A 27634-nucleotide genomic window follows, 5' to 3' on the forward strand; every position below is an offset into this window, starting at 1 on the left:
TTTAGGCAGTGACGTCATACTCATATGAAAGACTTGAGGAGTGGAACAGCAGTAACTATGGCTCTCTCTGCTGATACTCTCGCTCTACCTCTCAAAAAAGCTTCTGACATTGACATCTTGAAACCTCTGAAGAACCTGATACTGTCTCGCTACCAGACGGCGGAGCAAGAGAGCTACGTGGGTGCTGTAAACGAGCTTGTTAAGCTGAGGTTGAGTGCGGTGTGTAGGACTTTAGACTACCATGAATCATCCCTCGAGACTTTGTACAGGTATCATTATCTTTAACATCTCTTGGTATTAATTCCCACTTCATCATTACTTTTTTCTCTGTATAGCATAGGATATTTGTTTTGCCCAACAGTCATGTATATCAAAAGTCAAGTCATGAGAGTTGTGTAGGGCTGCTCGTATTTATGACCTGAAACTATAAAACACAACCTTAATGCGTTATTTTCCTTATACTATGTCTTCTAGACTTTGAAATGTAGTTCTGACTGAGTCTAGCCATGACCAAGAGGGCTGTAATGAAATTCATAGCTACTTTACTATTTTTAACCATTAATTATAGTCTGAGTTGTACAATATTTTGCTTTACAGTTGAGATATTATATGCACTGTAAAAAACTTAACCTAAACAAAACCCGTCTAAAAGATCATAAAGTAACTTAGCCTTCCTCTGCCATCATTGCTAACACACCATTGTTAACATTTGGTCAGGTTCATGACAGCTCAGTACTAAGTACTGATTGGCCCAGACAGGCTCCGCAACTAAATAAATGTACTATTTGTTAATTACTCCCAAAATAATTTCCGTAAGAGATATGTACTTATTCCTTGGTGTACTTAGGTTATATTTGTCTTGAGGCCTGGTCTCAGACTGAGCCGCAGGGGTGTTGACCCCTGAAACCCTCTCCAGGTAATGTGTCAAATTAATGGCCAAGTTCCTCTTGAGTAATACAGTCATAAACCTTAACCATATTATTTTACACTCACATACATAACACGGTAGGTTATAGGTTTATAGACTATTGCTAATCTATAGATTATTGCTGATCTGTGTCTTGAACACTTGAGATGGCAGATAAATCTTGCCTTTACTTTCCTATATTTTTTTAAAAATATTCTTAATCCTGTAATATTTCTTTTCTAACCTAGGAGGCCTGGTCTAAGATCAGGCTGTAGAAAAAATACTCCCCAGAGCCACTAACAGATAAGATATATATTGTATGATATTGGAAGCAAGAAATATAAAGATTAAATTAAAATTGCTGGAGAGTTTTCCTTTAATTTACTTGTTTTCATAGGTACTATGACCAAATTGTTGCCCTGGAGTCCAAGATTCCTGCAGCAGAGATTCAGATACCATTCAAATGGAAAGATGCATTTGACAGAGGCTCCATTTTTGGTGGTCGTATAAGCTTGAGTAAGTTGAATGTTCTTTTTAAGGCCTACTGCAATGTTCCTTCCTTTCTTATGTTCTTTAAATTGTTAATACAGTGACTGTTCTATTAACCAACATGCCCTTATGTGTACAGGATGCTAAACTGTCAACCAGAGCTCTTCAGGTACTGTAACAGAATTGTCAACTACTAGGTTAGGGTATTAAAAACTAGAGAAAATAGTCATAAATAATAACTTACCAAATATTATAAATATTCATAAAGTGTACATGTTGTAGCTATACTTGAATGCCAGCTAATGCTGCCCCCTGATTAAACTACAGAAATTATGTTCATGTAAATATATATTGTAAATGCTGAGCCCACTAAACTAAAACATTTTTTAATGATTATAACATATTGATCATTTGAAGTTAGTAATTCACTACAAAATAAATTTTTGTAATTGTATAATTGTAATCTTTGTGTGTGTTAGTGCATTTTAGTCAGGTACACATCTAAGATACAAAGTTTTGTCAGTGTTGCCTACATTGAGTTAATTTTATACATTGACAGGCAGGCCCTGCTTTACAGCATTTGGTTAATACAATGGTTTTTATTTATACCCATTCTTCATTTATTCAGACTTCTTACAACAAGTATATTCACCATAACCCAAGGATGAAAATATTTTAAGGTAAGTAATGTGTGTGTACTGTGTATGCATTTTATTAGGCCTGGTCATGGACCAGGCATTGATCCCCGGAATAACCTCCAGGTAGTGTTCAAGAATTTAAAAACAAAAAATTCTTATGAAAAGGTAGATAATCTCTTTTTGAAGGCAATAAAACAAAAAGTATGAAATTTTATTGAAAATTAACGAAATTATGACTCACGAAATCGTAATGACACGATTGCAAACAAACCTTACCACGGGCGGGATTGAACCCGCGGTCAGAGAGTCTCAAAACTCCAGACCGTCGCGTTAGCCACTGGACCAGCTAGCCACAATAAGATTCATCCAACTAGGTATATTTCTACACCATAGGAAGGTTAGCATAGGCACCACTGTGACCACAAATGCAAGTTTTTACAGACGAATCTCCAGCTAGTGTGGCCTTGACGAACTCTAGCTCAAGTCTCCTCAATGCCGTCAACATGGCTCACGAAATCGTAATGACACGATTGCAAACAAACCATAGAGTTCGTCACGGCCACGCTAGCTGGAGATTCGTCTGTAAAATCTTGCATTTGTGGTCACAGTGGTGCTTATGCTAACCTTCCTATGGTGTAGAAATATACCTAGTTGGACGAATCTTATTGTGACTAGCTGGTCCAGTGGCTAACGCGACGGTCTGGAGTTTTGAGACACACTGACTGCAGGTTTAATCCCGCCTGTGGTATGTTTTTTTTTTTTTTTAACGAAATTACGGTTTTGCGAATTTTGCTGTGTCAACGATATTTACGCATTCATGATTTTTGCCCACTTCAAGTCCTATTTTAGGCCAATTACATTGTTCCAGTTGACCAAATTCTTAGCTACTTTGCTAGTATGCATTCCATTTTATCAATTGAGCACAAGAAATTGCCCAATCCATTATTTCAACTACCCAATAAAATGATCAGAAATTGGTAATTTTGCCAATTTCACTCATTTCAAAATCTTTCAATTTCAAAATAGGGTTCAGAATAAACAATGCAGGCATTCCTGATACTGTAATAACATTTCCTCTGTTAATTAGTTACATTTCCATGCTTTACACACGAATTCCATTTTGATTTATTATTCACAATTATTATTCACACACAAAAATAGAAGATTTACAGTTATGCCGTATTGTAATAATTGTATAGATAATATCAGTGCATTTATGAACGCATGGTAGACTCGCCAGTTGACGTGTTTTGGACACGTGACGTGATTTGTTAATCTCGAACATCAGCAAAACTCAAACATTTCTGCTAATTTGAACTCGATTTCTATTTCTGTAATGAATCTTTCATTCAATCAAATGAGACCAAGAAATAGAGAATACAACCATAAAATCCATACAAAAATACACTGCAGATTTGCTGTTGCAGCTGTTGCGGTTGCATTTTTTCTCATGCACACCACATCAACCCATTCTCTCATCTCAGCTTATCTGAGAGAGAGCTGAGCTCATCATGTAGTACTGTGGCATGGCCAGTGAACTCAAAAACCTAGTACTATGGCACAGTCGGCAAAAGGGTTATTACATTATGTAAACGTGTTAACAGGCTTTTATATTTACTTGAAAGTGTAAAAAAAGTTAGTTCACTTTACAATGATTTTTGCTTTACAGCAGTAGCCTGCAATTCTGCTATATAAGTGGGGCCCTCCTGTATATAAAAAATGTTTAGGAACAACACTAAGTCAGATGTTTTACGTAGGAGAGAAAACTTGTGTGAGTGAATTAAAAGGTTTCCACTGCTGTTAGAAGTTAACACTAAGTTACTAGATACTCCACTAGCTGTAGGAAAGGTAAGTACGGTTATATGTGTGACTTCATGACTTATGATCTTGGTAATTTAATACCTGTGTTTTAATCTACTTTTTGAATTTGCTAACAATTAGTTCATTGACATTTCTTAAAGATCTGTTAGCTACCTGATGTGCCACATTCTATTTTAGAGTTAATCATGAGTCTGACTCAACATGGGTCGGATTGCACCCAGAATGCCACATCACTAAGTAAGCAGAGCTCTTAATTTATATAAAATGTTAATTTGTTCTGAATTTTCTAGCTTGCAGAGAAAGAACCATAAGTCAGTCCCTACCTGTAGATGCAAAGCTTGGACTAGATCCTGTAAGAGTTATTGTACCCAGTATGATTGTTTCCTATCTCTGGTGCTTTGCTCTTATAGTATCCTACTTAAGGTTTCATTTGCTTCTAGAAATTTTTAGTTATTGTGGTGGTTGAGTTCTTATGGTGAATCATAGAATCTGAACACAGGATGCAACTTTTGAAGAGTGAAAAAAACTGTATTTTCTGTGAAGGATTCCAAAATCACTGATTATCACCTCCCATTGCCAGCTGTTCCTAAGCAAATTTACTGAGTGGGACTAAAAGCCTGTAGTGTCTGATGACAGAGGAAGTGCTAGTGTTCCTTTGCACAAGTGAACATAGTTTGAGCCAGTTACTGGTGTTGGAGGTTAAACAGGGAAGGGAAAGGGGTCACATAACCATTCATATAAAGTATTTATCAATTCTTCTAAATGTTATATACTGCAGTGCTTTTCAACTGGGGTGAAAAACACTGGCCCAGCTCATGAATGTGTTCCTAAGGGCAATCCACTCGGTAAAGTGCAGAAAAGTGCTGATACAGTGTGTAGTTGGTTAATTTATTTGGTACAGATTGATAGAGAGATGTGAATTTTCTCTTCATATTTTATAATGCTGAAATCATTTTTTCTACTTTTAGATCAAAATTTCCAATAAATGATACAAATCTATTGTACTTATGATGTATCAGATTATCAGATAGAATTAGCTGTATTTTAGATTTTCTAAACATCCTTGTCCCTTGCGTAAAGGTTAATAGTATACACTGTAGTGAATGGAAATAGTATATTAATTATTATGTATATTATTGAACATTGGATATTTGTTTTGTATTAAGAAATTACTGTAGAAGTTTTTTAATTTTATATTTAAATTTTTCAACTAAATATCATGAACAAAAGAATAAATTTTAGTTAGTGTTGTAATGTTAATTTTGTTTTTTTCAAGCCGTGGCATCATTATCATATGAGAAAGTGTGTGTCCTATACAACATTGCTGCCCTTCAAAGTCAGGTAGCTGCAGCACAAAACTATGACTCTGATGAGGCTCTCAAATTGGCTGCTAAGCTTTTTCAGGTATGTTACCAATTTGAGATGTATTTCAGTTTCTCACTTACCATGCAGACTGTAATTGGTAATGAAAACTTGAATATTTTTCCTTTATGTAATTCACTGATATGTCTGTGCTTATTTTGATGAATGATAATGCTTTCAGAGTGCAGCAGGAATTTTAACTCATTTGAAAGGGATTGTCCATTCCTCTGTTCAACAAGAACCAACTCCAGATCTTCAACCAGATACCCTGGCTGCCCTGGCTGACCTGTGTGTGGCTCAAGCTCAAGAAGTCATTGCTATCAAAGCTATCAAAGGTAAGAGTGAAAGTAATGTCTCCCCTTTTATGTGGGTACTAGGTGTGGGCTTTAACCCTTTCACTGTCTCTTGCATAGTTATATGTTATTGATGCCATTGTTGCTCATGTAGATCTACATTTTAAGCACAGCACCCTCAGATATGCTGAGGGGTTAATTTTGACCTAAATATGAGAGAATGGGTCTGGTGTATAGGATAAAAATCCTACCCTACATGGTGCATGATGGGAAAAGCAATGCTCTGGCTTTATGCTTGATTTACAACAGAAACTTTAGAGGTTTTATTGGTTTCTGGGTACCAGTTGATAGATTGGAATACATACTACTGAAATGGAAATGATTTTGGCTGGTTTTGGGACTGGAAGTAGCTTCCAGTAGGGCTCAAGTAGCCAAAAATATTATGTTCATTTTCCCTAAAGGTTTGATCTCCCTACTCCATTCTGGTCTGTTTTATGGGATTTTACTAAGTCTGCTTCAATTATTGGTATGCCCTAAACCATGTCCACTTGTTCTTGGTTATATTTTATCTGAAAATGGGATAAAACTTCTATTTTGTGTGATGAATTCAAAATGGATGGAAAGTGTAATATAGGATAGGAGAGGCCTTGGGGTGGGATTAATGAATGGAGGATAATCTGCTTTAGTTGCTGGAGTGCATACAGTGTTTATTTTGGACTCTGTTTTTTAAATTGGAATTTGTTGAATTTTATGTAAAATTGGCCATATTACTAACTTCTGTGCACTTGTGATAGTTGATGAGTGATTTCTTGTACTCAAGGGAAGGAAGACATAATAGCAGAATAGTTGAGAATTTGGTCAAATTGAGGAGTGGAATAGGCTTAAAATACTATTTCAGTTTTTTTTTTTATCCCAACATTATCAGCACTTGTGGAAATAAATGGTATAAAATACCGACACAATGGCAATATAAACACAAATGCAGTATAATGTGATCCTTTATTGACTACGTTTCGCCCACACAGTGGGCTTTTTCAAGTCACAAACAGAACTACCTGGGGTGGAAGGAACGCGAGTATTTATAGTCCGGCTGAGGTCAGGTGAAGAATGCTGCATCTGATGATGTACCGAGTTGGGTTGTAGAGTCTAAAAACTTGGGTAGCTTGGAAAGGAGACTGGACAAGTTTGTGAGCAGACCTTCTACAGTGTTCTTATGTGGGATAGCGATGAAGGAGTTTCTTGGCAAGTGGTTCAGCTATGTTATAGAAGCCACTATTCTGGTTGAAGTTGTCGGATATAGAAATAAGTGATGATTCCAGGATTCTTCGGTATTGAGTGTTGTCTTCTGTGGCGATAAGTCTGGAGTTTCTGTAGTTTATCAAGTGATTGTGTGAATTACGGTGTTGTACGCAGGCATTCCTTGTGTCGTCAGACCTGCTTGCGTATTGGTGTTCTGAAATACGTGTTTGGAGGTCCCTTGATGTTTCGCCCACGTATAACTTGTTGCAGTCATTACAAGGGATTATGTATACCCCTGCAGAGGATGGAGGCTTGTCCTGCCTACTACTGGTGATGTCCTTGATGGTCGTGGTTGTGGAGGTAGATACTTGGAATGATGTTTTGGCAAAGATGTTGGAAACATGTTTGGCAATGGAGTTGGTGGGAAGGACTATGTATCTCTTCTCGGCAGTGTCTTCTCTGGGTGTGTTGAAGATGTTTAGTGCTCGCCGTCTGCAGTCTCTGATGAAGTGACGAGGATAGTGGAGTTTGGAAAATACTTGTTCAATTATAGTGCATTCTTCCTCAAGGAACTCGTTGCTGCAGATTCTGAGTGCACGCAGGAAGAAGCCTATAATTACACCACGTTTGGTTTTGGTGTCGTGGTGAGAGTAGAAGTGGAGAAGATCGTTTTGGTTGGTGGGTTTTCGATAGACTTTAAAACGAAGTTCGTGGTCAGCTTTGCAGAGTAGAACATCAAGGAAAGGAAGAGTGTTGTCGACCTCTTCTTCAAGTGTGAACTGGATTGAAGGCTCGACCTGGTTGAGCTTGTCTTGGAGAGCTTGAACGTTGAAGCGTTTAGGAGTTATGAGGAGAATGTCGTCAACATAACGGAGCCAGGTGACAGACGAAGGAATAATGGTGGAGAAACGTTCGGCTTCTAGATGTTCCATGTATAGGTTCGCCAGGACTGCACTCAGTGGCGAACCCATGGGTAGTCCAAAAGTCTGCTGAAAGAGGTGATTTTCCAGCCAGCGATTTCATCGACCTGGTTGAACTATGTGTTGGCTTTACGTGTTTCTCTTTTGAAAATCACCTCTTTCAGCAGACTTTTGGACTACCCATGGGTTCGCCACTGAGTGCAGTCCTGGCGAACCTATACATGGAACATCTAGAAGCCGAACGTTTCTCCACCATTATTCCTTCGTCTGTCACCTGGCTCCGTTATGTTGACGACATTCTCCTCATAACTCCTAAACGCTTCAACGTTCAAGCTCTCCAAGACAAGCTCAACCAGGTCGAGCCTTCAATCCAGTTCACACTTGAAGAAGAGGTCGACAACACTCTTCCTTTCCTTGATGTTCTACTCTGCAAAGCTGACCACGAACTTCGTTTTAAAGTCTATCGAAAACCCACCAACCAAAACGATCTTCTCCACTTCTACTCTCACCACGACACCAAAACCAAACGTGGTGTAATTATAGGCTTCTTCCTGCGTGCACTCAGAATCTGCAGCAACGAGTTCCTTGAGGAAGAATGCACTATAATTGAACAAGTATTTTCCAAACTCCACTATCCTCGTCACTTCATCAGAGACTGCAGACGGCGAGCACTAAACATCTTCAACACACCCAGAGAAGACACTGCCGAGAAGAGATACATAGTCCTTCCCACCAACTCCATTGCCAAACATGTTTCCAACATCTTTGCCAAAACATCATTCCAAGTATCTACCTCCACAACCACGACCATCAAGGACATCACCAGTAGTAGGCAGGACAAGCCTCCATCCTCTGCAGGGGTATACATAATCCCTTGTAATGACTGCAACAAGTTATACGTGGGCGAAACATCAAGGGACCTCCAAACACGTATTTCAGAACACCAATACGCAAGCAGGTCTGACGACACAAGGAATGCCTGCGTACAACACCGTAATTCACACAACCACTTGATAAACTACAGAAACTCCAGACTTATCGCCACAGAAGACAACACTCAATACCGAAGAATCCTGGAATCATCACTTATTTCTATATCCGACAACTTCAACCAGAATAGTGGCTTCTATAACATAGCTGAACCACTTGCCAAGAAACTCCTTCATCGCTATCCCACATAAGAACACTGTAGAAGGTCTGCTCACAAACTTGTCCAGTCTCCTTTCCAAGCTACCCAAGTTTTTAGACTCTACAACCCAACTCGGTACATCATCAGATGCAGCATTCTTCACCTGACCTCAGCCGGACTATAAATACTCGCGTTCCTTCCACCCCAGGTAGTTCTGTTTGTGACTTGAAAAAGCCCACTGTGTGGGCGAAACGTAGTCAATAAAGGATCACATTATACTGCATTTGTGTTTATATTGCCATTATCAGCACTTAATTTCAGGAATCCCAAACAGTGAAAAACTTAAGAATTGCTGTCATTAAATTTCAGTTTTGGGGATCAGCTCCTCTGCAATCAGGAGGTGTCATGTTAGAAAACAGTGTGATATGAATATTTATTCAAAGAATTCAGTGTGTAGAAGTTAGAAGGTATAATTCAGAGGTCAAAAGACAGGTTGTTTAGGTAATTTGACCATCTAATTTGAATAGAGCAAATTAGGATGCCCACAAGGGTGTATAAATTTGGTGTGGAAGAAATGAGGGTGGGGGTTGTCCCAAGAAGAGTTGGAGGTTACAAAAAGTATTATCCAGAGGATGCTGAGAAGGGGTTAAGGTGCTTTGGACATTTAGAGAGGATGGAGCAAAACAGAAGACTTGGAGTGTATAACTCTGTAGTAGATGGAAGGCAGGGAAGGGGTTGCCCTAAAAGAGGTACAAGGGAGGGGAGGTAAAGGAGGTTGTGTGTGTGAGGCACTTGGACATCCAGCAAGTGTGTGTGAGCGTGTTAGGTAAGAGTGAAGGGAGGCAAAGGATTTTTGGGACTTGAGCTGTTGGAGAGTGAGCAAGGTAACATTTTGTGAAGGGATTCAGGGAAACTGGTTAACCAGAGTTGAGTCCTGGATGTGGGAAGTACAGAGCCTGCACTCTGAAGGAGGGATGGGGTTATTTGCAGCTTGGAGGGTCATCTGAACTGTGATGTTGGTGCCTATCTGGCAAGACAGTAATTGAATGAGTGACAGTGAAAGTGGGTTGTTTGTCAGGTTATCCTACTTTGATGGTTGACTGCTGATGTGTTAAAAAATATTTTCATTCACTTATACCTTAGGGAAGATGATGATACACACTAAATGTTTTTCTTTAAATATTCATTAAATCAGGGTTATCTAATGCATAAGTGCATCTTATATGACAAGAAATATGGCAAGTCTTAATCGCTCGCTTCACACATGCAACAAGATATTTTTTTTTTTTTAGCTGTTTTTTGATGTGCAAAATTATTTTTCCAGACCGAATGAAGGATGCAGTGGTGGCAAAACTTTGTTCACAGTGTGAAGAGATGTTTGGAGATGCTCTTAAGCATCTCCAGAAAGAGACCCTAAAAACTCTCTGGGATCGGGATTGGTTATCAAATGTTGCTGGCAAGCAAGCAGGATATCATGCTCTTGCTGAGTATCATCAGAGCAGGGTAAATTTTTTCAGAAAATGTCATTTATAGGATATGCATTTTTATTGCCTGGGCTTAGCTGAATCAGTTTTCATCTGTCCATAAAATTTGTTATTAATATTATTCAGTTGAAAATGTGAACCAGCATATATTATCCTAGCAAGAAGTGGAGAGGAGGAGGGATACTGATAGGGTAAGTGTCAGTTTATAATCATAAATTAATACTGTACAGTATTATGTAATCCTCAACCCAGTGTTCAGTAGGTTTTATGAAGTTTTGCTAGAGATCTTTTTATGAAAGTTTGAAGTTTTCCCAATTTAATAGTTTTTGAGGTGTAATTTAATATGGGGATATGGAACTTCATCCCTAAATTTTCTTCGTGTAGGTTGCAGAATAGCTTACATAAATTTTTAAGTTTTGTGAAAATAATTTTTTGCTTAATGTAATTAACATGAATATCCTGGCAAAAAGAAACAATATATTAAATATGACAATTTGTAGCAAAAAAAAAAAATAAAAAAATTCATAATTTCTTTTATACAGGTGTGTAATAGCAACAAGACTGTGGGTGAAGAGATTGCTCGCTTGAGGCATGCCATAGAATTATTTAAGGCTGCACAGATACGGTCTGGAGTCTCTTCGCTTTTTGAAGATCATCTTAGTAGAGCTCAGCGTTCCCTTGATGAGGCTGTGAAGGACAATGATTTCATCTACCACGAGAGAATCCCAGATGTAAGATATATTTTTCTAATTGTAGATTGTCTATAGTTTTGCTTTGCATTACGAAATGATAGAGAATCTTTTTCCAATGGTAATGAAACCATAAGTACGAAATTTGATGGAAAACGTATGGAATTACTCTTGCAAAGTTAGTGGTCTCTGTGATATTTATGCATCAGCGATTTTTGCCCACTTTCTCCTATTTTAGGCCATTTACATTGTTCCAGTAGACCAAATTCTTTCATTTTATCTACTGAGCGCAACATACTGCCTAATCATCAATTTCAACTACCCAATAAAGTGATCAGAAATTGGTAATTTGGCCAATTTCATGCACATTTCAAAATAGGGTCCAGAATAAACATTGCAGGCATTCCTGGTACTAAAATAACATTTCCCCTGTTCATTAGTTATGTTCTCAGGCTTTACAAATAAATTCCATTTTGAATTTTCATTCACACAAAATAAGATTATGCATTATTGTAATAATTGTATAAATAATGTCGGCGCATTCATGAATGCATATTAGATCGACCATTTGGACACATATTGGACGAGTGAGGTGATTTGTTTTCTCTTCAAAAATTGCACATTTCTGCTACTTGGAGCTCAGTTTCAAGCTACTGCCAGAACAGAAACCAATTATCTCTATTTCTGTAATATATCTTCCATTCTGTCAAATGATATCAAGAAAGCGAGAACACAGCCATAAAAACCATCCGAAAATACACTGCAAAGTTATTTTAACCCTTTCAGGATCCAAAGACAAAATCTGAAAGGGTGCCCCCAGTGTCCAAGAAATTAAAAAAAAAAAAAAAAAAAAAAAAAAAAAAAAAAAAAAAAAACACTTACAGAATTAGAGTATATTTTTGTGAAGGTAATAAAACAAAAACAAAAATTTCTGATCAGTACTTACCGAGATATGGTGGCAAGAAGTTGACCCAAAATGACCGGGTGGTGGCAACATCAGCGATTTCCACAAAATCGCATTTCTTTATTTTACGTTTTTTTATTCTTTTTTTCTTTTTTTCTTGTCTTTTCTAATTTTTTTCCTTTTCTAGTAACATTTGTGGCCTGTGAGACCAATACTGTATATAATGTATATACAGTGAATGTTGAGTGAATGCGTGGGGAGTTTTGAATCAAATGTGAGAGTAATGGTGGTTGGGGATTTCAATGCTAAAGTGGGTAAAAATGTTATGGAGGGAGTAGTAGGTAAATTTGGGGTGCCAGGGGTAAATGTAAATGGGGAGCCTTTAATTGAGCTATGTGTAGAAAGAAATTTGGTAATAAGTAATACATATTTTATGAAAAAGAGGATAAATAAATATACAAGGTATGATGTAGCACGTAATGAAAGTAGTTTATTAGATTATGTATTGGTGGATAAAAGGTTGATGGGTAGGCTCCAGGATGTACATGTTTATAGAGGGGCAACTGATATATCGGATCATTATTTAGTTGTAGCTACAGTTAGAGTAAGAGGTAGATGGGAAAAGAGGAAGGTGGCAACAACAAGTAAGAGGGAGGTGAAAGTGTATAAACTAAGGGAGGAGGAAGTTCGGGTGAGATATAAGCGACTATTGGCAGAAAGGTGGGCTAGTGCAAAGATGAGTAATGGGGGGGTTGAAGAGGGTTGGAATAGTTTTAAAAATGCAGTATTAGAATGTGGGGCAGAAGTTTGTGGTTATAGGAGGGTGGGGGCAGGAGGAAAGAGGAGTGATTGGTGGAATGATGAAGTAAAGGGTGTGATAAAAGAGAAAAAGGTAGCTTATGAGAGGTTTTTACAAAGCAGAAGTGTTATAAGAAGAGCAGAGTATATGGAGAGTAAAAGAAAGGTAAAGAGAGTGGTGAGAGAGTGCAAAAGGAGAGCAGATGATAGAGTGGGAGAGGCACTGTCAAGAAATTTTAATGAAAATAAGAAAAAATTTTGGAGTGAGTTAAATTAAGAAAGCCTAGGGAAAATATGGATTTGTCAGTTAAAAACAGAGTAGGGGAGTTAGTAGACGGGGAGATGGAGGTATTGGGTAGATGGCGAGAATATTTTGAGGAACTTTTAAATGTTAAGGAAGAAACAGAGGCAGTAATTTCATGCACTGGTCAGGGAGGTATACCATCTTTTAGGAGTGAAGAAGAGCAGAATGTAAGTGTGGGGGAGGTACGTGAGGCATTACGTAGAATGAAAGGGGGTAAAGCAGCTGGAACTGATGGGATCATGACAGAAATGTTAAAAGCAGGGGGGGATAGTGTTGGAGTGGTTGGTACTTTTGTTTAATAAATGTATGAAAGAGGGGAAGGTACCTAGGGATTGGCAGAGAGCATGTATAGTCCCTTTATATAAAGGGAAAGGGGACAAAAGAGACTGTAAAAATTATAGAGGAATAAGCTTACTGAGTATACCAGGAAAAGTGTACGGTAGGGTTATAATTGAAAGAATTAGAGATAAGACAGAATGTAGGATTGCGGATGAGCAAGGAGGTTTCAGAGTGGGTAGGGGATGTGTAGATCAGGTGTTTACATTGAAGCATATATGTGAACAGTATTTAGATAAAGATAGGGAAGTTTTTATTGCATTTATGGATTTAGAAAAGGCATATGATAGAGTGGATAGAGGAGCAATGTGGCAGATGTTGCAAGTATATGGAATAGGTGGTAAGTTATTAAATGCTGTAAAGAGTTTTTATGAGGATAGTGAGGCTCAGGTTAGGGTGTGTAGAAGAGAGGGAGACTACTTCCCCGGTAAAAGTAGGTCTTAGACAGGGATGTGTAATGTCACCATGGTTGTTTAATATATTTATTGATGGGGTTGTAAAGGAAGTAAATGCTAGGGTGTTTGGGAGAGGGGTGGGATTAAATTATGGGGAATCAAATTCAAAATGGGAATTGACAGTTATTTTTGCTGATGATACTGTGCTTATGGGAGATTCTAAAGAAAAATTGCAAAGGTTAGTGGATGAGTTTGGGAATGTGTGTAAAGGTAGAAAGTTGAAAGTGAACATAGAAAAGAGTAAGGTGATGAGGGTGTCAAATGATTTAGATAAAGAAAAATTGGATATCAAATTGAGGAGGAGGAGTATGGAAGAAGTGAATGTTTTCAGATACTTGGGAGTTGACATGTCGGCGGATGGATTTATGAAGGATGAGGTTAATCATAGAATTGATGAGGGGAAAAAAGGTGAGTGGTGCATTGAGGTATATGTGGAGTCAAAAAACGTTATCTATGGAGGCAAAGAAGGGAATGTATGAAAGTATAGTAGTACCAACACTCTTATATGGGTGTGAAGCTTGGGTGGTAAATGCAGCAGCGAGGAGACGGTTGGAGGCAGTGGAGATGTCCTGTTTAAGGGCAATGTGTGGTGTAAATATTATGCAGAAAATTCGGAGTGTGGAAATTAGGAGAAGGTGTGGAGTTAATAAAAGTATTAGTCAGAGGGCAGAAGAGGGGTTGTTGAGGTGGTTTGGTCATTTAGAGAGAATGGATCAAAGTAGAATGACATGGAAAGCATATAAATCTATAGGGGAAGGAAGGCGGGGTAGGGGTCGTCCTCGAAAGGGTTGGAGAGAGGGGGTAAAGGAGGTTTTGTGGGCAAGGGGCTTGGACTTCCAGCAAGCGTGCGTGAGCATGTTAGATAGGAGTGAATGGAGACGAATGGTACTTGGGACCTGACGATCTGTTGGAGTGTGAGCAGGGTAATATTTAGTGAAGGGATTCAGGGAAACTGGTTATTTTCATATAGTCGGACTTGAGTCCTGGAAATGGGAAGTACAATGCCTGCACTTTAAAGGAGGGGTTTGGGATATTGGCAGTTTGGAGGGATATGTTGTGTATCTTTATATGTGTATGACCCCTGGTTAACGATAAAGTTTTTTCACTCCAGAAGTATGTTCAGGTGCCAGTACTGACCGAATTTGTTCCCATAAGGAATATTGTGAAGTAGATTAGTCCATTTCAGACCCCCAAACATACACGTGCAAACGCACTTACATAAATACACTTACATAATTGGTCGCATTCGGAGGTGATCGTTATGCGGGGGTCCACTGTATATACACTCACTGTATTTAACACAATAACCACACTAAAGTTATAATATTGTTTACACTTTTGTTTACTACAATAAACATGCACAAATGTTTTATAATACTAATGTTCTATTATATATTTACGTATGTACAGTCACTGGACATGTTTTTAGAACTGCTGCAGCTTGTGGAAGTCCTTGAAACAAGGTATAATGCACAGAGGTACCTTTCATTCCTCGCACATAAACCGTGTGTCTTTGTTGCCATCGTTTTGTTTGTGCATGGACAGCACATCTCTTCTGAGCAAATTTCTTCTTAGCTGCAGGAAGCTGTATTATGAAGTGATCACCTTCCCTCCTCAAATGCTTGGGTATTTCCTGAGGAGTTCGAGGATGGTTTTGTATAGCAGGTGTTCTTACCTGGTACTTCATTATGAGTTGTCTGACAACAGACAAACAAAATTCACCATACGGTGGTCTGTTGCCAGTCTTCATTTGGTACATATTATATGCATTGAGCATTGAAATGTCCATGAGATGGAAGAAAAGTTTCATGTACCACTCGTAACTCTTACGAACACAATCAACAAAGCCAATCTGCATGTCACATTTATCAACCAAGCGCATGTTTTGTGTATAATCAATCACTGTCACTGGTTTTCGAATACATTCATTAGTCACTATCAACTTTGCCACTGTCTTACATTTCGTTAGGGTGAATGGTTGTCAACAATGACATCTCGTTTGTCATGCCACCGTAATGCCATGATGTCATTGGCAGTAAACACCTGCACCTCGCCACTACAAGTGCCTGCGTTGAACCTGGGTATGTGTTTATGATTAGAACACACTGTGCAACACACATGTCATGTTCACTCGCAAGAAATCACCGAGTAAAGGGCTTGTGTACCAGTTATCAGTATATAATGTATGCCCCTTACCAAGATAAGGTGCCATCATGCTTCTCACTACGTCACCTGAGATACCCAATAACATCCTGGTATCTTTCAATGTTTTACTTCCCGTGTATACAATAATATCCAATACCAGGCCACTGTCAGAGTACAAACAGTTTTATACCAAAGCATTTCCTCTTGCTCGGTATATACTGCTTGAATGACAGCCTACTTTTGAACAAAATTAAAGACTCGTCAATTACAAGATTCTTGAATGGATAAAAGTACATGTTGAATTTTTGTTTCAGATACATAAAAACATTTCTAATCTTGTATAACCTGTCACTTCTGTCAGGCCTGGTTTTGTCAGAGAAGTGCAACATATGTAACAGTAAGATAAACCTGTTCACTGGGATGATTTCACTGAAGGCCGGGGTACAAATTAGCTGATCTGTGGACCAGTATGATTTTATATTATGCTTATAGACATGAGGCATAAGCATTATTGTTGCAAAAAGCAAATACATTTCAGCTACGGTTGTCTCTTTCCACCCGTGTAGTCTTGACTGTGGTGATATGATCGTATTTGCCATGGTGTACTCAAAATACTTGTTACTTACCCTGACAATAGTTTCCATCAAGGGCTGGTCAAAGAATAGTTCAAAGAATTCCAGTTCATTTGCAGTGTTTCCAAGGGGACAAGTTGGTAGAATTCCACTTTGAGAGTCATCAAACTGGTGGGGCTTGGAAACAAAATTGGGATTTTGCTGCCAGTCCCAGATATGGTTTGTTGGTGGATACTGGACATCATAAGCTGGTTGTGGTGGGGTGGTGGCTGACGCTCCGCTTTGTCCTTGAGCTGAGGAGTCAGCGGCATGGGTCCCAGCCTGGGCTGGTGAGTCATGCATGGCCGTGGTACTACCCTCACCACTACCACCACCTACTGATGCCTGTGGTCTATCCATGCCAAGTGTAGCCACATCATCCTCACTTTCACTGTCTATTCCTGGTGTAGGGCCATGGGATGTACTCCATCCCCTGGGCACTGCATAGGGAACACTACCCGAGTGCATGCGGTGGTGTATATACCGATGCTTCACTGGTGAATATGATTCCTCACTATCACTACTCGAATGATCGTCAAGAGCAATAAAATCACAATCCACGCCCCTATAATCATCATTACTGAAGTCTGAGGCCTGGCCACGCGAAAATATTAGTTTTCTCTTGCGATGAGGTACAACTGAACGTGACTGAGACGTGCCCACACCAGAGGTAGAAGGTTGAGGATCGTCAGGATTTTCTGCACTATTTTCGATATCGTGGTCATTCCTTTCGGTCACTAATTGATCAAAGCCATAGAATTCATCTTCATTTCCACTTCCATCAGAGTCGGAACTATCAGATAGGAAAAGGAGAGTCCCAATTCGCCTTGGAGTGAGAGCTGCCTTGCAATGAGGCATGGTGAACAAAGGTAACAGGCGGCGTTCCCACTACGCGGGTGGCTAGAATTTTTGTTTACGGCGCACGCGCACACCATGCAGACCCATTCTCTCACATGTAGGCCTACCAGCCTTCTCGCGCTAAATTTGATGCCGCTAGAATTTTGGCATAGATCTGCGGTTTGGACCCTCAACGTATAGCTGTAGATCTATGGTACAGACCCTCAAAGGGTTAAACCAAAATCACGGTCAGTTTTTTTCCCATTATGCACTGCGTGGGGCAGGATGCTTTTTCATATGGTTCACACTTGGTGCATGAACTCATTCTCTCATATTTAGGCCCAAATTTACCACTCGCTGCTTATGAGTGAGCTGAATTCATCACATAGTTCTACAGCATAGACAGAGACTTCAAACCTGTAGTGCTATGACGCATAGTGAAGTGGTTAAATTTATGATACAGTACATTATTCATTTATGCAGATGTTCTGTAACAAGTATGTTTTCTTTTTCAGATAAAAACGCTTGGAGGAATTGGTAAGGCTCCAGTTGCTAAACCAACTCCTATGCCAGAAAAGTTTAGCTCTAGTTTCACAGATCTCTTTGAAACTTTGGTTCCAGTTGGGGTTCAACAAGCTTTGGTAAGCTATGACACTCGAAAGCAGGAAATAGTGACTGCAGAAATTAGTAAACTTCGGGAAAGCACACAACTGCTTAACTCAATTCTGGCATCTCTTAATTTGCCTGCTGCCATTGAAGATGTTGGTGGAGAGAAGGTTCCTCAGTCTGTACGTGATAAATCAGCTGCTGTAGTTGAAGCTGGAGGCTGTGAGGCAAGTAGATGTTTGTTACATTTTAGTCATGTCATATCTGTTAATTTAATATAGGTTTTCCCTTGCTTTATGTGGATTCACTTTATGCAGCTTCACACTTAATGTCATTTTTCTCTTGGGAATTCTGTAAATGTGTTATACTATGCATTCACCATGTGTGATTGAAGTACAGTAGTTGCTATTCAGAATAAAAAAAAATCATGTCATTGACTAAAAGCAACTGTGACAAATCCCACTTTTTATCAAATGCATCGTTTTTCAGTCCCACACTTCTTACCAGCATCGTAGTGTTAAAATACCATGGCGACCTCGAACACCGTGATATCAAACATCCCTATCTAAGGCCTGCTTTTACTGGAAAATAATCCACCCTTTCCTACATAACCTAACCTGAGCCTCACACTGCATAAAACATTCCTTTTAGCTATTCCTTTTAGTAACTTACCATATATTCCATATATTTTCAACATCTGCCACATTATTTCCCTATCTATGCTATCATGCCTTTTCTAAATTCATAAATATAACAAAAAGTTCCTTGCCTTTACCTAAGTATTATTCACTTCTATGCTTCAATGTGAACAGTAAGTCTACATATATCTAACCTTCCTAAAACCTACTTGTTCTTCTGCAATCCTACTTTATTAGACTTTTTCTCAATAATACCTCTACCATACACTTTATTCAGTATACTCAGCAGGCTTTTTTTCCTGGTAATCCTGACACACTTAGTCCCTTTTCCCCATATATAAATGAACTATGCACGTTCTCGGCCAGTCCTTGGGTAACTTTTCCCTTTTCATGAGTGTACAGCAATAACTTGCATAGTACAGCTTTGAACAGTACAGGTTTTGATATAATACGGTTTATAAATTTAATAATATAAATTTTATTTAACGGCATTATGCCCTGTATTGGACTGCTGCTATGTATGTACCAGATTAGCATGTGAACGTCAATGTCGTTCCAGACTCCAAGCCATGAAATTGTGTAGTCTTGTACAGTAAATATGTATACACAGTGTTACTTTATAAAGTACTGGTATCCATTTTATACGCAAATAATAAAGATAAAATATAAAGATATGGAATGGCTGCAGCATCTTGTACAGTAGGGCCCCGCTTATACGGCAGTTTTTTTTTTTTTTTTTTTTTTTTTCACTTATTAATACATATAGGTAGTAGGTTGGTAGACAGCAGCTGCCCAGGAAGGTACTGCCCTCCTGCCAAGCGAGTGTAAAACAGAAACCTGTAATTGTTAAAACAGAAACCTGTAATTATTTTATATGATATAGGATTGCTGGTGTTATTTTTTTTTTCTCATAAATGTGCAAGGTTTCAGGTACATCTTGCTACTTACGCTTAGGTCTCACTACACATACATAATTTTTTTTTTTTTTTCAACAAGCCGGCCGTATCCCACCAAGGCAGGGTGGCCCAAAAAGAAAAACGAAAGTTTCTCTTTTTAAATTTAGTAATTTATACAGGAGAAGGAGTTACTAGGCCCTTGCACACATGAATATGCAAGCATATATATATACACACCCCTCTGGGTTTTCTTCTATTTCCTTATTAGTTCTTGTTTATTTCCTCTTATCTCCATGGGGAAGTGGAACAGAATTCTTCCTCCGTAAGCAATGCATGTTGTTAAGAGGTGACTAAAATGCCGAGAGCAAGGGCCTGTAACCCCTTCTGTATAAATTACTAAATTTAAAAAAAAAAATTAATTTTTAGGTCGCCTTGGCTCAGTGGGATATGGCCGGTTTGTTGAAAAAACAAAATGCCCATGTATGCCTGATAACATGTTTACAGTATTGTATGTTTAGCTAACAATAGAACTAGGCATTAAACAATAGAAAAGTAAAATACACATACAGTACACTCATTACTTACCTTAAAATATTTGTAGTCTCCCTAGGGAGTAGGTTGGTAGAGCAACCATCCAGGAAAATAATTCCGTCCTGCCAAGCGAGCGTAAAACAAAAGCCTGTAAGTGTTTTACATGATGGTAGGATTGCTGGTGTCTTTCTCTCATAAACATGCAAGATTTCAGGTACATCTTGCTACTTCTACTTACACTTAGGTCACATCATACATGCATGTACAAGCATATATATATACACACACACACCCCTCTGGGTTTTCTTCTATTTCCTTAATACAGTGGAGCCCCGCATACCGTTGGCCTTACATAACGTTAAATCCGCATACCGATACATTTTATTGCTAAGATTTTGCCTCGCATACCGCTAAAAAACCCGCTCAATGCTGTTTGTCCGAGACGCGTCTAATGTGCGGCCTTAGCCAGCCTCGCATGTTCCGCCGGTGGCATTGTTTACCAGCCAGCCTCCGCGGTAACATCCAAGCATACAATCGGAACATTTCGTATTATTACAGTGTTTTTGGTGATTTTATCTGCAAAATAAGTGACCATGGGCCCCAAGAAAGCTTCTAGTGCCAACCCTACAGGAATAAGGGTGAGAATTACTATAGAGATGAAGAAAGAGATCATTGATAAGTATGAAAGTGGAGTGCGTGTCTCCGAGCTGGCCAGGTTGTATAATAAACCCCAGTCAACCATCACTACTATTGTGGGCAACAAAAAGGCAATCAAGGAAGCTGTTCTTGCCAAAGGTTCAACTGTGTTTTCGAAACAGAGATCGCAAGTGATGGAAGATGTTGAGAGACTCTTATTGGTGTGGATAAATGAAAAACAGATAGCAGGAGATAGCATCTCTCAAGTGATCATAAGTGAAAAGGCTAGGAAGTTGCATCAGGATTTAATTAAAAAAAATGCCTGCAACTAGTGATGATGTGAGTGAATTTAAGGCCAGCAAAGGTTGGTTTGAGAGATTTAAGAAGCGTAGTGGCATACATAGTGTGATAAGGCATGGTGAGGCTGCCAGTTCGGACCACAAAGCAGCTGAAAAATATGTGCAGGAATTCAAGGAGTACATAGACAGTGAAGGACTGAAACCTGAACAAGTGTTTAATTGTGATGAAACAGGCCTGTTTTGGAAGAAAATGCCAAGCAGGACCTACATTACTCAGGAGGAAAAGGCACTCCCAGGACATAAGCCTATGAAAGACAGGCTTACTCTGTTGATGTGTTCCAATGCTAGTGGTGATTGCAAAGTGAAGCCTTTATTAGTGTTTCACTCAGAAACTCCCAGAGTGTTCAGGCAAAAGAATATCCTTAAGGCTAATTTGTGTGTGCTGTGGAGGGCAAACAGTAAGGCATGGGTCACTAGGGACTTTTTCTATGACTGGTTACACCATGCATTTGCCCCTAATGTGAAAGATTACCTAACTGAAAAGAAATTAGACCTTAAGTGCCTCCTGGTGTTAGACAATGTCCCTGGTCATCCTATAGACGTGGCAGAGCGACTTTATGGGGACATGAGGTTCATTAAGGTGAAGTTTTTGCCTCCTAATACCACTCCTCTCCTGCAGCCCATGGACCAGCAGGTTATTGCAAACTTCAAAAAACTGTACACAAAAGCTCTGTTTGAAAGGTGCTTTGTAGTGACCTCAGAAACTCAACTGACTCTAAGAGAGTTTTGGAGAGATCACTTTAATATCCTCAATTGTGTAAACCTTATAGGTAAGGCTTGGGAGGGAGTGACTAAGAGGACCTTGAACTCTGCTTGGAAGAAACTGTGGCCAGAATGTGTAGACCAAAGGGATTTTGAAGGGTTTCAGGCTAACCCTGAGAGGATTATGCCAGTTGAGGAATCCATTGTGGCATTGGGAAAGTCCTTGGGGTTGGAGGTTAGTGGGGATGATGTAGAAGAGTTGGTGGAGGAGGACAATGAAGAACTAACCACTGATGAGCTGCTAGATCAACTTCAACAGCAAGAGGCCAGACCTGAGGAAACTGGTTCGGAGGAGGGGAGAGAGAAATTGAAGAAGTTGCCTACTACAAAGATTAAGGAAATCTGTGCAATGTGGCTGAAAGTGCAAACCTTTATGGATGAAAATCACCCTCACACAGCTATTGCAAGCCGTGCTGGTGACTATTACACTGACAATGTTGTGAAACACTTTAGGGAAGTCATAAAGGAACGAGAGGTACAGGCCACTATGAACAGATATGTTGTGCGACAGAAGTCCAGTGACTCTGAAGCTGGTCCTAGTGGCATTAAAAGAACAAGGGAAGTAACCCCAGAAAAGGACTTGACACCTCAAGTCTTAATGGAAGGGGATTCCCCTTCTAAACATTAAGACTCTCTCCTCCTCCCATCCCATCAATCATCACCAGATCTTCAATAAAAGTATGTGTCATGTAATTGTGCATGCCTTTTTCAGTTTGTGTGTATTAAAATTAATATTTCATGTGGTAAAAATGTTTTTTTTTTCATACTTTGGGGTGTCTTGCACGGATTAATTTGATTTCCATTATTTCTTATGGGGAAAATTCATTCGCATAACAATAATTTCGCATAACAATGAGCTCTCATGAACGGATTAATATCGTTATGCGGGGGTCCACTGTAGTTCTTGTTGTTTATTTCCTCTTATCTCCATGGGGAAGTGGAACAGAATTTTTCCTCCGTAAGCCATGAGTGTCGTGAGAGGCGACTAAAATGCTGGGAGTAAGGGGCTATTAACCCCTTCTCCATATACATTACTAAAGTTAAAAAGAGAAACTTTTGGTTTTCTTTTTGGGCCACCCAGCTTCAGTAGGATATGGTTGGTGTGTTGAAAGATTTGTAGTCTTATGTAGGGTGAGAGGTGAGTAGTGTTTATTAGGAAGTCAGGTGTGGTAGATATTGTAGCTCGCCTGGCTGTGATATACAACATTTAAAGCTCCCCAGAGCAACAAAATGCATTTACAGTGCACTCGTTAGTTTAAAATATTTGTGGTCTTGTGTAGGGCAAGAGGCAAGTAGCATTTATTGTAAGAAGTCATGTGTGGTACCTCCCTCAGCTGCCACACCTACATGAAATGTGTGATGTTTAAAGTGCCCCAGAGCTATAATTATTTTTTATTACCGTCTATATACCTTTTTCACCAAGTTTGATCATTTCTAACTACCCATGGATGCCACCGTAAATGAGAAACAGAGAAGGCAAACAAACAAATGCTTAGGGTTCATACGTGTTCATTCCCACACTTTTGTGAAGCTTTTACCCTACAATACACACACCTTACATTATGTACAAGTTGTCTTCACATTGGTGCAGTAGAATAAATAACAGCAACACCCCCCATTCTCGTGCACACACCATTTTTAGAGTGAATAACAATGAGTGAAGGCATACGAAAGGAATATTTTTCTACAGTTACCCCCAGTAATACTATATTGTACACATTTAAAGAGCAAAATCTAAAATATTTACTGTTCTTGATGATACTGTTGTATCATAGGTTTTATATTCTGGAAACCCAAGGGAGTTGCCATAGTGTTTCTATATTAATGTGGATTTCCATTTTCAGGCACTAAATAAAATGATAACAGAGTTGCCAGACTTATTGACTCGCAATAGGGAACTCCTTGAAGAATGCGAGAGAATGCTAAATGAAGAGAGTGAATCTGACAATCAACTGCGTGCACAGTTCAAAGAAAGGTGGACACGAACACCATCTGACAAGCTCACTGGTACATTCCAAACTAATGCACAGAAATATAGGTACAGTTCTTATTACATGTTAAATTCTCAATTTTTGGTAGTACAGTGAACCCTCTAATCAAGACGAATGGAGAGGGGTATGTTGTCAGTTGTCTGTAGATTCCGAATTATTAAATTAATTTTACAATCATAACATTAATGGACAAAATTATGGATCAGTGGACTTGGTTCAGTGATTCAGAAAATAACCAGACACTAACAACTGGGTATTGTAACCTGTAGTACTACAGTACAGTATTGTATAGTAATTTTATAGTATGTAATTTACAGTAATTTTACTTACCTTTTCATGGTTGGGAGATAAGGGTGAACTGCTGTGATTGATAGAGGTAACTCTCCACTAAACTTATGAAGGCTGCTGCATGCTCAAAAATGGTTAAACCACTTAAATAAAGGTATACTCATTTGCAGACTTTCCTTCCTACTCTCATACACTTTGGTAGTATGATGAGGCTCTCACAGACAGGCCCATCTTTTCTGCTGAATCCAGTCATTTGGCATTTTTTCAGCTTTATTTAGCTTTATTTACTGTTTTTCACTTCTGTGGGTTATAATTTGGGTGACTCATCACATAGGCTCTTTTTCACATTGTCTTGAATTTGCCAAATTGTTGATGCCTTTGTACCATAGACTTGAGTTGCATCCATCACACATTCACCATTTTTGAGCATATTTGTTATCTTTTCACTAGACATAATTTCATGCTTAAACTTCTTGGCACCATCACCAACATTAGATTCCCATTTTGATGCCATGATTAATATCCAGACGAGACACAGGATAATATAAAGATTTGAAAATAGAATGATACAGGAGAGAGTAATCATATGGTATGCATCCATTAGGCAACTGGTGGTGGAATGGGTATACCTGGAGTATACATGGAGGGTATTCCAAGGGTTGAAGCCCCCCATGGCCCAGTCCATGACCGGGCCTCGCAATGGATCAGGACCTGATCAACCAAGCTATTACTGAACCACAGCCCTACTGGCCAGGTACTGACTTAGGTGATTGTCCAGCTCCCTCCTGAAGACAGAATGGGGTCTATTGGTAATCCCCCTTATGTATGCTGGGAGGCAGATGAACCTTGCCATTCAGTCAGGTTGTAATGGCTGTGTAGATCTGTTAGTCACAAGCAGCAACAGCCATGTTAATCAGGTAGTCTATAAGAAAGTATGGCTTTAGGCTGGGCTGGTAATGTAAAATGCCTGTCAAAATCAGTCCCATTAGTACTGTATCCTTGAATGCCATAGCTAGGACTTTTTGGACTCTCTTTTTAATCAATCTTTTTAATATTCCTGTTACAGGAAAGTGATAGAAACTGCTGTTTCTGCTGATAGTACTATCCGTGTAAAGTATGACTCTCATAAAGAAGGCATGGAGCTTTTGTCTGCTGGCCCAGAAAATCTGGCATCAGCCTTGCCTACTGCTGGAGCTAGCACAAATGGTAGCAACCCAGCTGTCCAAAAGCTCAGAGAACTCATGGAAGATGTTGAAACACTAAAAGTTAGTTTAATATACTGTACTACCATTTTGTTTTCTTAATGCAAAATGTAACATTTGTTTTTTTTTTTATTTGCTTAGTATCTTATTTATTCTTTTTTTTTTATGGATTGTTTTGTGCTGTACTACAGTAGTGTTATTAAATATCTCTTAAAGGAGTATCTTTAAATTTTGGCTTTAATTAGTATTGTAGATATTTTTTTATTTAAGGGATGATAACTTGAACACTTGAGCAGATGGCCCTCAAACTAGAATCATCTACAGTAGCATAATCAGGTATACACTTGTTTGTCAAAAATTGTAATAGTCTCTTTGAATTTATTAACCCTCGAAACTTGCTGGCTCTAGTGGGAGATGGCTGTTGAGTTATAAACTATTCAGTATTTTTAAAAAAATTTCAAATGTAGTGTACTTTGAGATTTCATTGTTCTTATATAATGCAATTATTTTAAAGATAATTTATTTTTTAATCACTCAGAAATATTTCCATGGGATTAGATACTGTACACACATATTGTGGTCGTTGATTGTACTTGCGTAGCTTTATGGCAGTTTAGAAAGGTAATAATTCAATGTGTAATGTGGGAGTCATTGACTAATTTAATTGCTGATACAACTATATGTAGATTTTATTATTTTAAGGTTTTTAACCTATAGCATTTTATATAATTACAGTAGAACCTCGGTACTCGAACATAGTTCCTTCCAGAAGGCTGTTCGAGTGCCGATCTGTTCGAGTATTTAATGAATTCTTCCCAATCAATTTTCTTTTTGATTGGCTGTTATCATTAATCTTCATAGGCCCCACGGTGACTTATTTATACAAATAATATAAAAAATGCAAAGAAACACAAAATAGTTTACAGCGAAGTTCTGGCAGGTCGTGTTTGCTCTGGCTGGTCGGTTTGTGCAGAGCTTTGTTCAGGTAGGGAGCTGTTTGAGTACCAAGGTTCCACTGTAATTTTGTTACAACTCTTAGAATGCTTCATGTCACCAAATCTGGCTTACTAGTCTGGGGGCATCCCATTGCATCCTTTAACTGTAACTGATTTCTAGTGTTGAGATAGCAAGATCATCATCTGAACATGCCAGCCTTCAGATACAAAGGCATGCTGCTGACATCAGTGAAGAATGAACAAGTGCAGAGCAAACTTTTATTGTGATGGCTTTTCAAGTCAGTGATTAGGGTCCACACTGAACAAAATGTCACATTAAAGCTTTCACTGCACATGTCCTTCAATATTCCACTCTTCATCTAACAGCCCAGGATGGAGTAAGGGTTCCTCAGCCATGCCCCTTACTTCTGAATTGAGTCACTTTCCTTGGGAAGCAAGGACATAACTATACTATAATAACATGTATTTGTGGGGTTACTTTCCTGGAGACCTTGAGATTATGAAAGAATCTTTGAAAGTATTCTAAAGTTTGCCAAATTAATATATTTTATCAGCCTTGAAAAGCAAAAACAAAACTTGCATTCCTTGAATTTGTTTTTATGACCCCTGTAAATATCAGTGAATAAGGATGTAGTGAATATGACAGTCTTAAAGTATGCATGTTTATTTAATATTTTATGTTGCTTGATAGTTGAGCATCTGACTCGCAGCCGATAAGGTTGAAATTTGATAAATGATCTAGCATTTATTTGATCGTGAAATTATGTACAATAATTCTTAGTGTGTTTGAAATTTTATACAGTTGGATGATTTTCTTTAGGCAGAGAGAGATGCCATTGAGTGTGAATTAAAGAGTGCTACAGTGGACATGAAGGATGTCTTCCTTAATGCCCTTGCTCAAGATGGTACTATTAATGAGACAGCCATTTCTACAGAGAGCCTGGGTCGTGTGTTTGGGCCCCTACAGAAGCAGGTATGATAACAAATCATATTCTCTTATTAAAAATCTTATATACTAAGATTTTCTTTTGAAGTGCTTTAAGATCAGTATAAACAGTAAGCTGATTGTGCCAGGAGTGCTATAAGTGTGTTTGATACTCAGAGACTTAAGAGTTTGAGCTTGACTTATCTGATAAAGCTGTTAAATAATTTTCAAGATCTTATCTTAAAGGTATTAGTGATATTAATTTATACCAAGTTTGCTCCATGACTATAGTCATAGAATTGCACAATAATAGAATTTTATTTACTATTTAGTATTATAATTTTTTAGGTTGTGATTATAGATTCATTGTTTAAATAGGCACTTTGTATTTTTTAATTCCCTTTTACCAAGGGGTAAATAATTCTGAAGTATTGGAGTTTTCATTGGATTCCTGTTCGTGTAATAAGAAATTAGAATACATTA

General features: G+C 38.6%; 1 protein-coding gene across 1 annotated transcript; it reads left to right on the forward strand.

Annotated features, from left to right (window-relative positions):
* ALiX (programmed cell death 6-interacting protein-like protein AliX) lies at positions 1–27199 on the forward strand (the record flags this gene model as incomplete). Its single annotated transcript, XM_053783787.2, is given in 10 exon segments — positions 1–269; positions 1305–1423; positions 5132–5259; positions 5399–5552; positions 10123–10301; positions 10825–11013; positions 17877–18194; positions 23634–23827; positions 25135–25333; positions 27047–27199. Coding segments are annotated over 10 exon segments (1878 nt in total), but the record flags the coding sequence as incomplete, so codon positions are not given.
* Between the last annotated feature and the right edge of the window lie 435 nt (positions 27200–27634).

Source organism: Cherax quadricarinatus, chromosome 33 (genome assembly GCF_038502225.1).
Source record: "Cherax quadricarinatus isolate ZL_2023a chromosome 33, ASM3850222v1, whole genome shotgun sequence".
Taxonomy (NCBI): Eukaryota; Metazoa; Arthropoda; class Malacostraca; order Decapoda; family Parastacidae; genus Cherax; species Cherax quadricarinatus.